This window comes from Polypterus senegalus, chromosome 14 (assembly GCF_016835505.1).
Source record: "Polypterus senegalus isolate Bchr_013 chromosome 14, ASM1683550v1, whole genome shotgun sequence".
Classification (NCBI taxonomy): Eukaryota; Metazoa; Chordata; class Cladistia; order Polypteriformes; family Polypteridae; genus Polypterus; species Polypterus senegalus.
The window spans coordinates 8,770,660-8,789,663 of NC_053167.1; the positions used below are offsets into that span (position 1 = coordinate 8,770,660).

At 39.8% G+C, this 19,004-nt stretch overlaps 1 protein-coding gene across 1 annotated transcript in view; it reads right to left on the minus strand.

The window, feature by feature from the left end:
- Positions 1-19,004, minus strand: part of fer1l4 (fer-1 like family member 4) — a 144,597-nt gene that overhangs the window by 14,545 nt on the left and 111,048 nt on the right. The window contains exons 30-37 of the mRNA XM_039734719.1: positions 18,199-18,311; positions 15,572-15,697; positions 13,581-13,611; positions 11,479-11,579; positions 3,110-3,244; positions 2,901-3,011; positions 1,052-1,179; positions 617-787 (exon numbers count right to left, since the gene is read on the minus strand). Of these exons, the coding sequence (XP_039590653.1) occupies positions 617-787; positions 1,052-1,179; positions 2,901-3,011; positions 3,110-3,244; positions 11,479-11,579; positions 13,581-13,611; positions 15,572-15,697; positions 18,199-18,311 (916 nt within the window). The remainder of the gene's footprint in view (positions 1-616; positions 788-1,051; positions 1,180-2,900; positions 3,012-3,109; positions 3,245-11,478; positions 11,580-13,580; positions 13,612-15,571; positions 15,698-18,198; positions 18,312-19,004) is intronic.

The following is a 19,004-nucleotide window of genomic DNA, read 5'->3' on the forward strand; positions in this document are numbered from 1 at the left end:
CGTCACACTTTCCCCTCCACTTGGCCCAAAGCCTCAGTCTCGGATTAGCGCAAATATATCGCTCCTGCAAGCGAACTATGATTCTTAGTGTGATGAGAGAAGTCATAAAGTCAACCGGAATGTTCAAGCAAATACTAGAAAATAACCCAATCTAAATTCTTTAAGTAGTTCTCTCGTTCGCTAGCTAACTGGAGGTAAGATACGCCTCGAGGCTGGCGCATGAGTGAGGAGGGCCTGACACTTTGATATGCTGATTCTGAACTTTTGCATGTCCACTACTATGAATTTTGGTGCGCTTTCATCTACTGGTCCTTATTGTACTCACAGTAATCCTCAGATTATTGCGGGCGCAATAAACAGTGATGTTTTCAAACACTGTTGCTTTGTTTACTGCAAAGATCGTATTTGGTTTATTTGTTAAAAGAACAGCCTAATGCTATTTGATGTGTACCTTCTCAAATTTATAGGACATGTCTCTTTATACTTTTAGTCCCAGCTAAAATAGGAATTAGGGATGTTCCTACGAATACACTCTTCTGTAAATGTTTCGTAAATATGAAGTGAAAAGTGTTTTCTAAAATCTTGCCAGTCATAAACAGCAAGAATCTGTACTCACGTGTCATAGTGAGAAGATAAGCCACAGAGTGCCCTGTGTTTACTGTAGAAGCGGTTTTCAAGGTCTATCTTGGTCTCTCCAATCATGTCATCTGAACCAACCAGGTCATGGTCGTACACCTTTAAGATCATCTCAGTTTCAAGTGGGAATGATATGGTCATCTCAAAAACCCTAAGAACAAGAATGGTGTTACATTTTTGAACTACTGAAGTACTGAGCACAAAAAATGCAACAAACAGTATTTTAAAACAACAATTCATTTGGTAATAATGATCAATTATTACCAAATGAATAGTAGTAATTATTAATGATCAATTATTTTGCATCACAGAACGGTTTTGACATGCAGCCATTTTGCTTTTGACCTAATCTGACAATGTTTCATTAACATACGTACTTTTGAAATATGGCAACCTATAGGTAAAAAGTACATACTCTCCAAAAACGGGGTTGAGCTGTTTTGGAATATAGCGATCCTTTGTGTCCATTTGCTGCGGACCAACTTTCACTACAATGTAGGGATCGGCCTTCCCATTGGGGTCAGTTGGCGCCAAATCTGTAGCCTCAAGGAGGGAAAAACACAGAGATCATTAGCTGTATCCCTCACATAATGTGCACTAGGTCATGATCTATTAAACATAGCCCATCTTTGTCGCTCATTTTAGACAATCTCAGATAATAAAAGAAAAAAAGATGACAGACATTGAGAAGTGTGATGCATTTGCAGTTATTTATCATGTTAAAAATCCATTCTGTGATATATGAACACTACCTAATGGCATATGATCAAGCAGAAGAAAATCATGATGTTTCAGGGTTTTTCAAGAAGATTTTATGGCTGAAGTTTCCTTTTTTTAATAGAACTAGGGTACTTTGCCCCCTGATCGCTTCATTCGCCAACCCCCCTTGCCCCCACTGCCCAGCCTGCACTATATGCCAGCCACTTTGCGTCTCTGCCACTCGCGTTGTGAAGAGGGGGGCTGAACGCCTCCCAAGGAGACGCAGTCATTCCTCTGACACCCCCTCTTAAACGGTGATATAATGGGAAACAAATAATTTTTTTTTATCTCATCTTTGCTCGATCAGCTGCTGGCTTGCTACTGCTGCCGTGCCATGTGATCTGCATCTCGCGTAGCGCACTTCTGTCATATCACCCATGTCCATATATTCGCTCTCTTTTCGCTTTTACCTTTTCGTCAATATTGCATTGAATTTTGATTCCATGTTTGGAATTACATTGTGACAACGGAACGTATAACTGCCCGTGAGTGAATATCGTTTCTTTCTCTCTACAAGAAATGTGTCTGACAATAGCATTCACACAACTGAGAAATGATTGACCCGTGTGCGTGGTTGTAAATGCTTAAGATGTGGGCAGGACCTTTCCAAATCTCTTTGCATAAAGTTTTGTCTCACAGGGCTTCCGGCCTCGGGCGTGGTTACATCTCTTGGCATGAATACTCATCTTGTGGGACATGAAAGTGTCTCTCTGAGACAATCATGTCTCGTCTTCTTTCCAAGATTTTTTTAATAATAGAGAAAAATTATTTTTACTTTTAGAAGTATAATGTCTTAGAGACCGAAATGAAATAGAGAAAAGGTGATTAATGAGGCATGTAAACGTCCTTTGAATTGCATGTGCACATGGGCCTCTTTCAGGGATTTCAGTTTCCTTCTTCACTCAGGCCATTTAGACAGGCTAAATTCCAAAATGTATTACATACTTGTGTGCATTCTTTACATATTGGAATTCTCTTCAGACTAAGACTTTGTCTCCTTTGAGATCAGCTTAGATGTCCTAGTGATCTACGAGTAATCTTGCAAACAGAATGTAGATGTTCATGTTATCTTATTTTCTTCTGATATTTTCAATTGGTTAGTGGTAAAGGTCTCCCTTATTTAAATATAATATCAAAGAACCTATAACAGCTTGTCAAAACTGAGAACGATTTGCTGCTTCTGAACTTTAACCTTGCATTTTAAAGCTGAGCTGAAAAATATTAAGTATCAAAAACCGATAGAAGCTTAAGGCGAGTGTGTATCATACTGAAACCAGGAGGCAAATATGTAAGTATGGGGCCTTGTTATGCCAGGTAAGCTTCAGAAGCTGAGATGTTGTTCACACTCTAGAAAACAATGGAGGAGGCTTTCAGAGCAGACTGTTTGTATCATGCAAACAAGTTTAATGTGTTGAAAGGTCTCCTTTGATTTGTTAGTTTGCATCTGTTTCAATGAACTGAAATGAAAATTTACAGAATCAGCAGTTCAAAATAAAAAGAATTACCTTGACGACATACACTCGGATTAGAACTTTAACCGCAATGTTTTTGGGAACTCCTTGTATGATTCGGCTTTCAGGTTCTTCTTCCTCTTTGGGGTAAACCAAAAATGAGCCCTGGAACAACGGACAAAGAAAATCTCATGTAGAAGAAACCTCACTGCAGAGATAGTTCTGAAAGGTGACCTGTGAAGGAAAATGCAATTGGAACCTACCTTATACTTCCCCATGGTACGGTCATCCTCATCATCATCATCATCATCACAATTCGCTCTGCCTTTGTAGAGTATAAAAGTGTAAAGCCAATCCATGAAGTCTTCAAAGTCGTTTTCCAGTTCAGATTTATACAGCTGCAGATGCAAAGAAACAGAAAGATTGAATGATCTGTTTTTCGTTTCTGTATTTGACAGAAAGGCATATCCGTGCACTTTCCTGTTCAGTTCCTCACTAAACAAACAAATAATATTCCATGCTGGCAAAACCATTACCCTGCACTTTTATAGACAGACAGACAGACAGACAGATAGACAGATAGATCGATCTTAAGGGCATAATCTAGTGCAGTAGTTAACTCTGATGCCTCACAGCTAGAGAGTTTTCTCTGTGTAGCGTTTATGCTTCTCACATGTCCTCCAGCCACTCTATTTGGTTCTCAGACTTCCCAGACTTCAAACCAATTCCTATTATCTAAACAGGTGGCACTGAACTGGCCTGTCATGAGTGGCTATACAATTATGTGTATGAGAAAATTCTGGAATCCTTTCTAAGGTTGTGCCCAGTGTCCTCAGGATAAGCTGTGACTCTTCAGAACCCTGCTGGAACGGAGTCACCAATCAACTTAAAATGTCCATTTTTGGGAAGTGAGAGCAAACTGTGGTACCTGAATATAACCCATGAAAAGAAAGGAGGGAAATGCACCATTAGTGTTTTCTCTCTTCATTTCCACCCATCTTTTGACATAAGAAACAATAGATTTTGATGTGAATCATCCACCTCTTTTACTTGTGAAAGCAAATAATATTCTTAAGCCTAAAACTTTAAACCTTTGAGGTTGTTAGCTTTGCATCCTATACTAGCTGGGATAGACCCTAGCACACCCCGTTACCCTAGTTTAGATTAAGTGTCTTAAATAATGACATGCTAGCTGAGTTGTTAACTTTGGTTTGCAGTTATAACAAAAATTGCCAGATAACCAGAACATGAAAATAAATTTCTGCGAAACATTCCACATTATAAAAATAAACAACACATTTCAACAGCTTTCTTTTTTTCTTGCATTTCAGTGAACACTTCCAAAAGGCATATCTCAAGAGCTTCCTTTTGCTATGATAAATTACTAGTGTGCAAATAACTAAAATGAAAAAGAAAACTGCAACATTTTCATATTATATAAATTTGTGAAAAACATTAAAGAGTTTCCTGTTTTCTTCACAGTTATAACAATAAACAACGAGATAGCAACAGTATAAATGAAGAAAATACTCGAGAATAATCAAGTAATGAAAATAAATGAAAAATAAAGTAGAATTATTTTAGTTGATTATGAAAGTGCATTTTGGTCCTCTGACAGCTTTTTGCAAGCCATTGAACAGCTGAGTTATTGTAAAGCAGGTCCCGCTCCACAGCAATGTGGCAATATTGTACGTATTTTTGGTTGCACACACTGTCTGGCGTAGATGCAGTGGCAGCTGAGGTGGCTGTCGCTCCTCACAATGCTTATGAACATTGGAGCAGGGACGTGTGGTCAGGGTAGGCAGGTGAGTCATCGTGAAAAATAAAAAAACTAATAATGATAACATGAAGTTAATTTGTCCACTGGTTTGTGCTATACATTTGTTTTTGGTATGGTTCCAATATTTCTGACAAAATCGCTGAATTGGTGCATTTCCCAACAGCGACGAGCCTCACCTCACCTCGGACTCCGCTCTCCCTTACACAATTGGAGCGTGCCTATTGTTGCCTCTCTGTATGTCGCCAATATAATGTTTGCAGACACGTTTATTTTACACCCTGCCTTTCCCCAGTCTGGCTAATATCTTTAATGAATGTGTGTGACATATTTAGTCTTGCTGATCGGACATAAAACCTCAGTGAAAAGCACAAGGTGAGGCAGACAGTACCGAGCCGCACTGAAGGGGGCGCATGTGAGCCTAACAGGTGCTTGTTGCTGCCGTTATTCTGCGCAGAGGCTCTCGGTGCCGATAAGTTAGCAATATCAGAAAGTCAAATGCACTGCAGTGGTCCGTTTATTTTTAGTTCCGACTGACTACCAAAATGAAAGATTAAGACTTTTAAAACTAAAGGAAAATAAGGAGGACTTTTACAAGAAAGTGATGGAGATTCTCATGGAGAAGGACAGGCACATGTACTTCATTTACAAATAAAGGTAACACCATAAACGGTTTTCAGTTTTATAAAATATGAGATCAGACTAAGAAAAAAGCAATCCAATGTTTAAAAACTAGTAGTCAATGTGCATGCTGCCAACTGAATAGTGAATAAGCTACTCTTTTGGGTTCATATATTTATAAATCTGAGTCTGAAGGAGTCAGTGCCTCACCAGCCATGAACCTCACCGTACGTCATTGCATTGGAGAATACAAATACTGTGTCTGCCCTGAGCATTTGATTCGCACCATGGCCTAACAGTGCCTTTATATACTCATGTCATACTGTAGCTGAATACACAGTGCAGAAACAGACACCTGGTTCATTTCATTTGTGACAACAAAAGCCAAGGTGTTATCGTTCATTCCCCTTTTCCTCCATCTAAGCTTATCACCAATATCTTTAACATCTCATATCTGTTCCAGCCTGTCTCAAGTTGCGCTCTCAGAATACTCGCGGTCATTCATGGAAAGCAGCTTACTGGTGATTGGTTAACAATCTACCTTGCTTGCATACCATTGGTAACTGCAAGAACACTTTTATACTATTGGATAAAATGTGCTCAAAACAAAAACACGTGCAGTTGGTTTCCATGGTTGTTGTAGCCTTCATAAAATGGCACACAGGACTGTGAATATTTTTATAAATCTAAAACAGCCATATGTTGGAAATCCAGTGTGATTTCAGAAAACTTTAAGCCCCTGCTTCTTTTAGAATTGTAAAACTGCATTAATGTTTAAACTAAAGAGAAAAAAAATAACTTTAAACTGCCTTTTATGTATACTCTTAAAATGATTTGGGTTTTAATTGTGTCATTATTAGCTTCCCAAACATTATTTTCCATGATAGCTTTTGTAATTTATGCTTAAAGCTCATTTCATTTTACTATTAACTCGATTGAATTTATATCCAGTGTCAGATATTTGCAATAGTATGATAAGTGATGGTAGTTTAATAATGTTCATACGTGAAAATGCCCAAGTGACTGCCACATATAATAATCCCAATTGCACAGCTAATCATTGCCCAATTTGTAGCACTTGCTGTACATATTGTGATCCACCAGGGGGCATACCAGCCACACTACCGGACATCGACAGGTAGACACAAATACCATCCAGCTCACACGTTTTATTCCAAGTGGGGCATCGCTTTTTCTTCGCTCCCCACTAGATAGCACGGTACAACAAAGCACAAGAAACCAAACACAGTCTTTTCTTCTCTCTCTTTCTCTTCCGTCTCCTCCCGACTCGAACGGAGTAAGGTGTCCCCTTTTATTGGGCACCTGGAAGTGCTGCCAAATAGGGCTCTAGAAGTGTCCAGGGACCCCCTGGTGGTGGTCACGGGCCCCAGCAGGGTTGATTTCTATGCTCAGGACCAGTGGCTTCATTGGAACCCAAGGGGACTTGCCCTGTGCCAGTCCAGGGGGAAAAGGTCTTAAAAATAGTCTCTCCCCCAGTCCTTCCATGGCCAGGGCTTCCCGGCCGTTTAAGGGCCCTGGTGGTCCACCACAATATGAAACATGCAAAAGATTAAGGTAGATAAGAGATTAGTTGCTTCAATTATATTTTTTACACTAAATTCAAGGGAAAGATTAGCCTCTAGTCCTTTTATTTATGGGATGCAGTGATCACGATTTTCCTACACTTACAGTATACAGTATATAACTATGAACTAAAAACCTACTTCAGTGCTGTCACAGTCATTCACAAACATTATATCAGAGAACAGAATTGTTCAGAAGTACTCTCTCATAAATGAGTAAAACAAAGAGCTTAGAGGAAAAAGACATTGAGGCTTATGGTTGTAATTGTAAGTGCTGTTTAATTACTGGAGCAGAAATGATCTTAATATGACTTCTCATTTAAAGACACCAAGCTGCTTCACATTCAGATCTCTATGTCTGCCGGACTTCAGCGAGATCTCTAGTTGTGTCTGCCTTCTGCCTTGAGCAATAATCTGAATCTCCAGGTTTCTTCTCTGACATGTACGGGTGGTTTACTTCCGTTTACAAGATTAGATGAAAATGTGGTCAGACAAACAAAGGTGACAAGAGCTTCTCTGGCAATGTGCTCAATTGTTGTGTACACTGTTTTGGTATGTGTTCTTATGTTATTGTGTTTGTTATTTATTTTTGCCCTTGTGTTTGTTATAACACAACGGCACCAATTTGTAGTTTGTTATTTTTGATGAGTATCGCCATTTTGTGTTGATTTTAATCGGGCTTTGCCCTTTTGTTTACGACAACAACCCAGTTGCTAGTCACATGTGATATCATCTTTTATAATGGAGGTAGCCACAAACTAAAGTCTGAACTTTGAAAAAAACATCAAAGTAATCACCCAACCTAAAAGAAGCTAAAAGGGCTTCTAAAACAAATTATTATAGCGTACAGTCATGTTTCAGCCTGGGGTTCAAAGTCTTGGTTCATGTATTTTTTGTTCATTTTTGTGCCGTTTATTTCAGTAAATGTTGCTTTAGGTGTAATTATCCTTTGTTTCGAATCTTGTCTATAAACTGCCTGGCTTATGTTCCTGTGTTTTGTGGGCAGTTCCCCAAGAGGTGGGTCCACCAGCCAATCACCAACAGGAACCGCCCTCCGCCCTATAAATCTGGAGGGTCTTCCCCAGTTCCAGGCAGTTCATTTCAAATGTGCCTCGGAGTGGCGACTTTACTTGCATTTGTCTGTGGGTTTTTTGTTTTTTTTTTGTGATTTACTGTGTGGTGTAGTGGTTAAGGCTTTGGATCTCAAACCCTGAGGTTGTGGGTTCAAATCCTGCAATTGACACTGGGTGATCCTGAGGAAGTCACTTGGACCTGCCTGTGCTCCAATAGAAATGTGTAACCAAATATATTATAAATGTTGTAAGTCGCCTTGGATAAAGACGTCAGCTGAATAACTAAATGTATTTGACCTTCTGCACTGTTCTTTTTGATTATGTCTTTGGATTCTGTTTTGAGACTTTGTTTGCTCAGATTGCCTTGTGTTGCCGGCAATTCCATTTTGCCTTTGTGCTCCAAAGAGCTTCATAGTGATTAGAATACTTTTTATGAAGAATAAATCTTTTATTTTATGAAGATTTAGTACTTGCCCTTATTGCTCATTGGGTTTTGATGGTGATATCCCCCTCTAGTAGACATTTTTGAAAGTGCACATGAGATTTATGTGCTTTGAGACTCCTAGTCTACGACAGTGTAGAATTTTGGTTTTGACTTGCTTTGTTCTTTGATTTTCCTTTTGGTTTTGAGTAGTCTCTTGTAATTGTAGTTTGACTCTGGCTCGTTTAAAAACTACTCTTTTGAGCATCTCTTTTTAAAAACTTTCATGCCCTGATAATAAAAATAACACAAGCCCCTTTAACTAAAAAATATTACACATCAGATATGCCAAGTCTCTTAGAACTTCCTAAATTTCCCAAGGAATCCTTAGTGATGCAAAATCTCCCAGAAACTGCCCCAAGGTTTTTCTGTAACGTGTTACATATAATGAATTTTTGATATCCCTGAATGGAAAATTATATATTCAAATAAAATAATACTAAAAATACCAAATTTGTTTATATCTGTGGTTTTTTTTTTGTGTGTGTGTTTTTTGAAGGGGGGTCCCCCATCCTTCACATGAAAAATCAAGTTTCAAGGCGGACCATCTGCAAGCATTCTTGGGAAAGACAACCAATGTTAAAAGCTTCCTCTTTGAAATCATTTTTTCTAACTTGAGATATCTTATTTCATGGTCATTACAGTAACTGATATACACATTTCTCAAGGGTTAAAAAAATAATTATAGTCAAGAAAAGGCAGAAATTTATATGAGCAACTTAGCCATCTTTGAATATTCTTCTGCTAGCATTCAAAGGCAAAGGAAAAAAGCCCAGGATACGAAAACAAAACCGTTAAACAAAGCAAAGGATAAAAACCAAGAAGTCAAACTATCACAAAATGGTATGACTCAAACCACCTACAACTGAACACCAGCAAAACCAAGAAGCTGGTGGTGGATTTTAGGAGGACCAGGCCCCTCATGGACCCCGTGATCATCAGAGGTGACTGTGCAGAGGGTACAGACCTATAAATACCTGGGAGTGCAGCTGGATGATAAATTGGAGTGGACTGCCAATACTGATGCTCTGTGTAAGAGAGGGCAGAGCCAACTATACTTCCTTAGAAGGCTGGCATCCTTCAACATCTGCAATAAGATGCTACAGATGTTCTACCAGACGGTTGTGGCGAGCGCCCTCTTCTACGCGGTGGTGTGCTAGGGAGGCAGCATAAAGAAAAAGGACGCCTCACGCCTGGACAAACTGGTGAGGAAGGCAGGCTCTATTGTAGGAATGAAGCTGAACAGTTTAACATCTGTAGCAGAGTGATGGGCGCTGAGCAGACTCCTGTCAATCATGGAGAATCCACTGCATCCACTGAACAGGATCATCTCCAGACAGAGGAGTATGCTGCTGGAGTATGTGAATTTCCCATTGGGGATTAATAAAGTATCTATCTATCTATCTATCTATCTATCTATCTATCTATCTATCTATCTATCTATCTATCTATCTATCTATCTATCTATCTATCTATCTATCTATCTATCTATCTATCTATCTATCTATCTATCTATCAAACCACTAATATAAAACACAAACCTTTTTAATAAAGCACTAAGTATTTAAGCCCTAAATGCCAACACTAATACACATTTTCAAATTGTTTGGTTGTACTGTATTTACAGTCTTTGATGACCTAGAAGTTGAGACTTTACACTGTCACACTGGCGATGCCACACGTTGTGTCCTCCCGTTTTCACATGGTTTTACAAAGACTATTACTATCAACAAAAGGACAGCTCAGACTCCAAAATTGGCAGTGCCCAAAAAAATTAAAATGGCAACATAGGAAAAACAAAATGTAAAGCTAAAAAACAACAACTTTAAAACAAAACTGAAAATAAAAATGGAGCACATAATTGAATCTGTCACATTCTTAAACCTCCAAATGCTTGGAAAGAGAAGCTCAAACTGCAAAAACAAAGCAGAAAATAAAATAAAAACTTTCCAAAATCAAAACAACTTTGATCACCTAGTTTTGAACTAAGTTTACAAAAAAGTGAAAGCAGACGAGGAGGAGGAGGATCAAACACTGCTAGTCACTGCAGCTGAATGTCCAGCTGGAGTGTGAGGTCGGCACAAGGAGCGGAGCTTTGCAATGAGGCGGCCTTGTCTTGATATGCCTTCAGATGCACACATTCAGGAAAAACACACACTCCACATAGTTTTCATAAAGACAGCTAGCTGGTCTGGATCACTGATGGTCGCACATGACCATTCATTCGGAGGGCTGATCGATTTGGGTAGCTAGGACTCCATACCTTTGGCAATCCCAGCTCACAACAGTGAATCAAAATAATGCTGAATAGCACACATTTTGCTTGTCACAGGATGCTTCCAGGATGTTGTATTGCTTTTCCACAGTTTATGTTGTATTGGAATTTATTTTCTTCTGCTATTTTTATCTCCCTCTTTGTTTCTTTCTTTGCACATTTCAGCTTAAGTATGCCCTTGTGATGTACTAAACTTAAGTAGAGGAAACAAAGTACTTCCAAGTAATGAATATACAAGAAGGCTGCAGACTACATGAGAACCCTGAATACAATGAGAACTGATTGTGAGGTCATTTATGTTAGGTAGAATGCCTAGAGGGGACTGGGTGGTCTTGTGGCCTCGGAACCCCTGCAGATTTAGTTTTTTTTACCCAGCCGTCTGAAGTTTTTTTTTTTGTTTGTTTTTTCTGTCCTTCCTGGCATTCGGACCTTACTTTTATTCTATGTTAATTAGTGTTCCCTAATTCTATTTATTTTGTCTTTTTTCTCTTTCTTCATTATGTAAAGCACTTTGAGCTACATCATTTGTATGAAAATCCATCCATCCATCCATTTTCCAACCCGCTGAATCCGAACACAGGGTCACAGGGGTGTGATGGAGCCAATCCCAGCCAACAGGGGGCACAAGGCAGGAATTCAATCCCGGGCAGGGTGCCAACCCACCACAGTTGTATGAAAATGTGTTATATAAATAAATGTTGTTGTTGTTGTTGTAAGTAAAGGCAATCATCACATTGAGTTAGAAAGCTCAGCATCAGGAGCCAGAAGTCATTGCCAACGCATAGAACAAGACAGAAAGATCATATCAATGTCATGACTTACTGTTAGAGTGGCAACCATTTTTCTCTTAGGTTTTGGAGGCTCTGTTGGAGGGACAATGATCTCTTCTTCTACCATGTCTGGTCCTGTTGGTGTTTCACCATCTGCAGGAACATTGACCATTACATAATATACACAGAAGGCCTACATTCTCAAATCTAAGTCATTTTATCTATGGTTTGTTTTAAAGAGATAGTCATAGAATTACAGAAACACACATCTTTATTTAAGTCCCATTAAATGTTTATTTTTTTGGATTAAAATGTAAACCATGACTAGGGATATGATAAATGTACTAGGCAGTAAAAATAAATACAGTGGAACCTCGGGTCACGAACATCTCGGCACACGTATAAATCAGGTTATGACCAAAAAGTTCGTCAAACTTTTGCATCTGTTCACGACCACACACTTGGTTGACGAACAAGCCAGTTTCCCTTCCGGTTCGTACGCGCAGATGATTTCTGTACGTGTTCAGTCTCTCCCTGTACATTGTTCTCGGTCAGACTTGCGTGCATTCGCTGTGAACTGTTTTTGCTCTATTTTGTGTGCTTTTGCATTAATTTTGCTGTTAACCATGGCCTCTAAGCAAGTGAAGAGTGGTAGCATTGATGAGAAGAAAGGTTCGGAGAAAATTGAAATCGAATTAAAGAAAGAAATTATTGAAAAGTATGTGCGTGCCGTTCATGTTACTGATCTTGCCGCAGAGTACAAGAAGTCAAAATCTATGATTTCGACTATTCTAAAGCAGAAAGAGGCCATTAAAGCAGATGATGTTGCAAAAGGAGTTACAGTGTTAACCAAGCAGAGGCTTCAAGTGCTGGAAGAGGTGGAAAAACTGTTGCTAGTGTGGTGGAACGAGAAGCAACTTGCAGGGTATATCGTAAGCGAGGCGATCATATGCGAGAAAGCCAGGAAGATTCATGGCGATTTGCTGCAAGGTTAGTTTTCTTGGTTGTTTGTGGTTAGTTTTTGTATAAATTAAGGATTTTTCAAATGTTCATTTTTTTCCCTGTGCTTAAAACTCATTAAAAAAAAAAGCGAGCGGTTCGTAAGGCTGTAGCATGAACTCTTGCAACGTTAGTTTTCTATGTCAGTGTTATTCAATGTTTTAACATTTAGTTTACTATTACACTGTGCATTCTATGGTATAATTAACTATTTTTGTGCTTAAAAATCTTTAAAAAAATATACTTACATACAGTTCATACGGTCTGGAACGGATTAATAAAATTTACATACAATCCTATGGGGGAAATTAGTTTGGGTCACGACCAAATCGGGTTGTGACCAGAGTTTTGGAATGAATTGCGGTCATGACCCGAGGTTCCACTGTATAAAGAAAATGGCAGTGGCATCAAGTGTGACAGCAGGATGCCGAGGAAAGAAACAGAATTAGAGGAGGGTTAGTAACACTTCAAATTATCGCATTTTATTTTTATACAAATTACTAATAAGCAGAGATTCAATGTGTAAAACTAATCAGCAGCTCTAGTCAGGGTATACTAAACTGAAGTAGTGAGTCTTCAGCCGGGATTTAAAAGCCGGCAGATCATTCCACAGCTTCTGGGTCCTGTAACTAAAAACTTTATTAACCCTTGGAATCTTTAGTAGGTCAGCATCTTGAAATTTGAATCCAAGCTTTGGTTTGTAAGCAATGAAAGTATTGAAAAGTTCAGGTATGTAAGCAGGGCTTTGGCAATTTAAGACTTTATATGTAAGTAGGAGGATTTTGAAATCTGCCATAAAATTAAACTGGAAGCCATTATAATGACATAAGAACTGGAGTTATACAGTACATTCATAATTTCTAGTTCTTGTAATGATCTTTGCAGCAGCATTTTAAATTCCCTGGAAGCTGCCTGAAGAAAGGTTTGAACAGCCTGATAATAGCACATTGCAGTAGTCAATCCTACTAGAATAAATGCATGAACTGAAACTATTATAAGCTGGAAACAAATGAATACGTATTTTGTGAACTATGCAATTACATTTACCTGTGAAATTGTTACAGTGCACAGAGCACTGAGCCTGCACTCAGTGAATAGCGTTATACAAAAATAAACTGAATTTAATTGAAAGAGAATATTGATAAAATGGATTACCTTCTTCATTCTCTTCATCTTCTTCAACTGGCTAAAATATAAATACAAAAATAAAATGAACTAATCTTTCAGACTATTTACCAAAAAAATACAACACAATATCCTAATCAATCTGTAAATGAATATTTATTTATTTATTTATTTTATATAGTAACCATCATAAGGCTCTTTACAAAGTATGCCATGTAAAGCAGCAAAAGAGGCAGAAGAGGCAACTGAACAAAATATGCATGAAAGAAAATGTCAATCCGTTATTTTCTAACTCGCTTAGTCCTTGACAGGGTCGCGGGACAGCACAGAGCAAAAGGCAGGAACAAACCCCGTACAGGGTGCCAGTCCATCACAGGGCAAACACACACACAACAACAACCACACACCAGGGCCAATTTAGGATCACCAGTTCACCTAACCTGCATGTCTTTGGACTCTGGGAGGACACCAGAGCACCCGGAAGACAGCCATGCAGACACGGGGAGAACATGTAAACTCCACACAGGGAGGACCTGGGACCAAAACCCTGGTCTACTTACTGTGAGGCAGCAGCTTTACCACCACGCCACCCAGAAAGGAAATGTCAGCTTGTAAACACCATTTGAAGGTGAACGCAGATGGGACATTGTGGACTGAACAAATAGTTAAACACCTCTCAGGTTATTGACCAAAATAGATGGAAGAAATTTAAAAATGTGAACAACTGGTAGCTTCTAAACCTGACCTTCACAGGCTACACTGAATAGTACAGAAACACAGGAAAACTTTAAAATGTTCATTTATTCTAGAAGTGTTCATTAGTGGGCACTGAGATGAATGGACACCCCTTCTAGAGATAGTTCTTGCCTTGCACCCAAGATAGAATTTACAAGCCTGTGAACCTATAAATGCATGAAATTGATTTGGAGACTATAGTGGATGGAAGGATAGCAGGGAATTAGAAAATGTCATGTACTTTTAGCTGTGAAGTTGTCCCTCATTTGGTCATTTCATTGGACAAAAGGCACACTTAAAATATGTCTAACTTCCACCTTGATGCTATTCAGTAGGAGACGATTCCCATTCAAATTCATAACCCCAGGTCTACTGTAATGCAAATTTCCTGCTCAAATGCACTCCATTGCACAACTCCAGAAACATTCAGGCAGGATAGTTCTTCTTCCTACCAATCCGCAAACTAGGAGTTGACCTGTCAGACATGCATTTCACTATTGTAACTATTTGACCATTTTTAAAAGTTTAGTGCTTTCTACATTCATTAATTTTTTTCTTCCCATCCATGACACAAAATGGTTGAAATTCTGCATTCTCTTAAATCTAAACGAGTACAAAATGTCAATCTTAATATTATCACTTTTAAGTACAAGACTAAACAGGGCAACATACAGTGAGTATGAAAAAGAACCTCCATTTTCTTGTTATACGAGGGGTGCCGAAACTTTTTTGGAAGACATTATAATATTCAGTCAAAAATAATAGAAAAAAGTCAGTGCTTAGTTTAAAATGTCCCGTTTCCCACCTCAAAGTCACAGAACATTTTCCTTGTGAAACCACAGTGCATTTTAAACAAAGGAAGCCATCCCAAAAGACATGTGTATCGTTCTCATACACTCCATCCCAAAGCCCAGACCCTGTTCCCTCAGATTTACACCTCAGTGGACCTCAAAAATGCCATCCATGTAAAGGTTTGGGTATGATGACAGGTTTACCAAAGAAATGAAGAGATGGCGGACAGCACGGGATTCAAAATGGTGTAAGAAGGGGATACATCCTCTTATTTCTCAATGGTGCAAGACCTTTGAAGTTTATGGACTGTAGAAAATATATCCTTTTCCCCTGTATTTAATAAAATGATCCTATATTACTAGCAAAACTTTCAGAACAACAATCATCTGGTTTGAGGACCAATGCTGCTGCAACACATGCAACGTAATATCTGTGTAAAGAAAATCTTCCGAGCATTCATTAACTCATCATTTCCCCATTGCCTTTTTTCTTACCTGTCCAGCCATTTCAGAGAGAGAGGCGTAGTACCTTGACCACCAATCAAGCTCTTCTTTTTCTGGTTCCTCCTCCTCAAACTCTTCTTCTTTCGATAGCAGCTCAGTGGCTTTTTTCAGCGGGCTCTTTGAAAAGGCAAGAAACATGTTACATTGGGGAGCAGTTCTTATGCAGGGCCATTGATGAAATGGATTGTGAAGTCAAAAATGTGAGTCAAAATCAAATAGATTATTAAGTAATTACCGGTAATTATATTTGTTTGAAAAACCCACATAAAGTCACGCAGGGGTTTAAAATTGGAAAATTGTTTGGGAACCAAAACATACAAAAAATCCTCACATGTTCGTCTACTGTCATCAAGTACTACAGTAAGTTGTTGTCGGGTATTGGTAGCCATGGGCTCCCTTGTCATGCGTCATTGGTGCTGCCTCCCATGCAATAACATGATGGATGTGGTCAGAGGCCAGTGGCGCTTGATAGGAAGGCCTGGTGAGGACTTACAGGCAACACCAGCAGCCTCGCCCTTTTATTTGCACTCGGGTATATTTTAGTCCATCATTCTTAAATGTTTGCCTGTGAACATCATCACAAGGTAAATTAGAAACGACTCCTACTGTAGGTAGCTCACAATATAATGTTTAAGAATTTGCAATGTCTCTTGATCCTCAGCCTCCCTGGAAAAGTCTATTCGGGGGTTCTGGAGAGGAGGGTCCGTCGGATAGTCGCACATCGGATTCAGGAGGAACAGTCTGGTTTTCGTCCTGGTCGCGGAACAGTGGACCAGCTCTACACCCTTAGCAGAATCCTGGAGGGTGCATGGGAGTTTGCCTAACCAGTCTACATGTGTTTTGTGGACTTGGAAAAGGCATTCGACCGTGTCCCTCAGGGAATCCTGTGGGGGGTGCTCCGGGAGTATGGGGAACCGGACCCCCTGATAAGAGCTGTTCGGTCGCTGTACTACCAGTATCAGAACTTGGTCCGCATTACTGGCAGTAAGTCAAGCCCATTTCCAGTGAGAGTTGGACTCCGCCAGGGCTGCCCTTTGTCACCGACTCTGTTCATAACTTTTATGGACAGAATTTCTAGCCGCAGCCAGGCCGTTAAGGGGGTCCGGTTTGGTGGGCTCAGGATTGGGTCACTGCTTTTTGCAGATGATGTTGTCCTGTTTGCTTCATCAGGTCGTGATCTTCAGCTCTCTCTAAATAAGTTCGTAGCTGAGTGTGAAGTGGCTGGGATGAGAATCAGCACCTCCAAATCCGAGACCATGGTCCTCAGCCGGAAAAGGGTGGAGTGCCCTCTCAGGGTTGGGGGAGAGATCCTGCCCCAAGTGGTGGAGTTCGAGTATCTCGGAGTCTTGTTCACGAGTGAGGGAAGAATGAAGCGTGAGATCGACAGGCGGATTGGTGCGGCGTCCGCAGTGATGCAGCTCTGCATCGGTCTGTCGTGGTGAAAAAGGAACTGAGCCGTAAGGCAAAGTTCTCAATTTACCAGTCGATCTACGTTCCTACCCTCACCTATGGTCATGAGCTGTGGGTAGTGACTGAAAGAATGAGATCGTGAATACAAGCGGCTGAAATGAGTTTCCTCCGCAGGGTGTCTGGGCTTTCCCATAAAGATAAGATGAGAAGCTCAGTCATCCAGGAGGGGCTCAGAGTAGAGCCGCTGCTCCTCCGCATCGAGAGGAGTCAGATGAGGTGGCTCGCGCATCTGATCAGGATGCCTCCTGGACGCCTCCCTGGTGAGGTGTTCCGGGCACGTCCAACCGGGAGGAGGCCCCAGGGAAGACCCAGGACACGCTGGAGGGACTATGTCTCCCGGCTGGCCTGGGAACACCTTGGGATTCTCCCGGAAGAGCTGGAAGAAGTGGCCGGGGAGAGGGAAGTCTGGGCCTCTCTGCTTAAGCTGCTACCCCCGCGACCCGACCTTGGATAAGCGGAAGAGGATGGATGGATGGATGGATGGATGGAAAGAAAATGTATCTACAAAGTTTATGATGACCTTAATATAATGAATCAATTGCTGATTTATTGTGACTCTTTTCTTAATACTAATTTAAGATTTCAAATATCCCAACAGCAGACCTATTGCAGAATTTATTTCCATGTTGAGCAAATCATTAAGACTGAACTACCAGTTTTAAAACTCTGGTGAAAGGCTGTTCATCTCAGCCATGTCAAGAATCAGCCGCATTGCTTGAATGCTAGAAAATGTGTATGACTGCTGTAACCAACAAAAAAAAAGCAAGCAAAAAAGCCAACATTACCTAATTGTCAACGATAGCAGTCCTCGTCTCTAGCCATTTACTCATTATGGAATGGGGCGGACTGGGAATGGGACTTTCCTAACATATTTTATTTGTATTTATACACAGTGGAAATGGGGACATTTTAATAATAAAAAATACATCCATTGATGAAAATATTTCAAATAGAAGGCTGTGATTTTATGCTAATTGTACTTTTTTTCTCCTTTGAATAGACTAAAATTTTTCAGATTTTGTTTTTTTGAAGCCAGACATAAAATCACAAGCCACATAAAGGGTTTAAAAATAGTTCAGTTGCTGATCTGACAACACTAGGAATGCTGTAAACATAAAGGGGACCTCCAGGGACCCTTTATTACTTACTGTAATGAGAGCCATAGGCTTTATAGGAATCTTAGAGTCAGTCACAGGAAGTGACCCCAGGCCCATGGAACCAATGATCTGTAAGGGCTTCTCTTCTTTCAGAGGCACACTTGCTGGAAAACATAAAACAATACATTCTCTACTAAATGGTTTCTGCAGGCAGTCTGTAAGAAAAAAAGCCTCAATTGACAACGCTGTGGCTCAACTGACAAAGCAGAAAGCATTGCACAATTAGTCAAGAAGAGGAATAAAAATGGCTTAAAATGATATGCCGTGTCAAAGAGTACATTCTTACTCAAAGATTATACAGCTTTTGTAACATTTGATCGGCACAAAATTGTTTGTCATCTTAACATTTCTTTATTTTAGCATGTGGTGCAAACACTATTCTGTTATGTATAAAGGCATCATAGTTGCACTGAATATTGTAAATATCATTGCCTTTAATAAAAAACTTTTTGAAAAGCAATGAACTCATTCAGAGTTTCTTCCTGCATTGCATTCGGCATTGCCAGGGCCGATACTGGCTTTCTGTGACCCTGAATGTGCTTAAGATGCTTTGATAATGGATGGACGGACACTGACAAACAGCCAATGGCCACTCTGTCCTTCTCAACAAACAAATCCCCTGCACTTTGGATTTTAGGCACAGAGAATTTGTCAAACGGCTATGAGAAAGGACTTCCGTATAACATTTAGATTTTTGACAGGTAAAAAAAAAATGTACTTTGAGATTATCGAGCTTTGGAGAATGTTAATGACTTTACGGATACATTTAAATGAACAAATGTGTAAATCATGCCCCA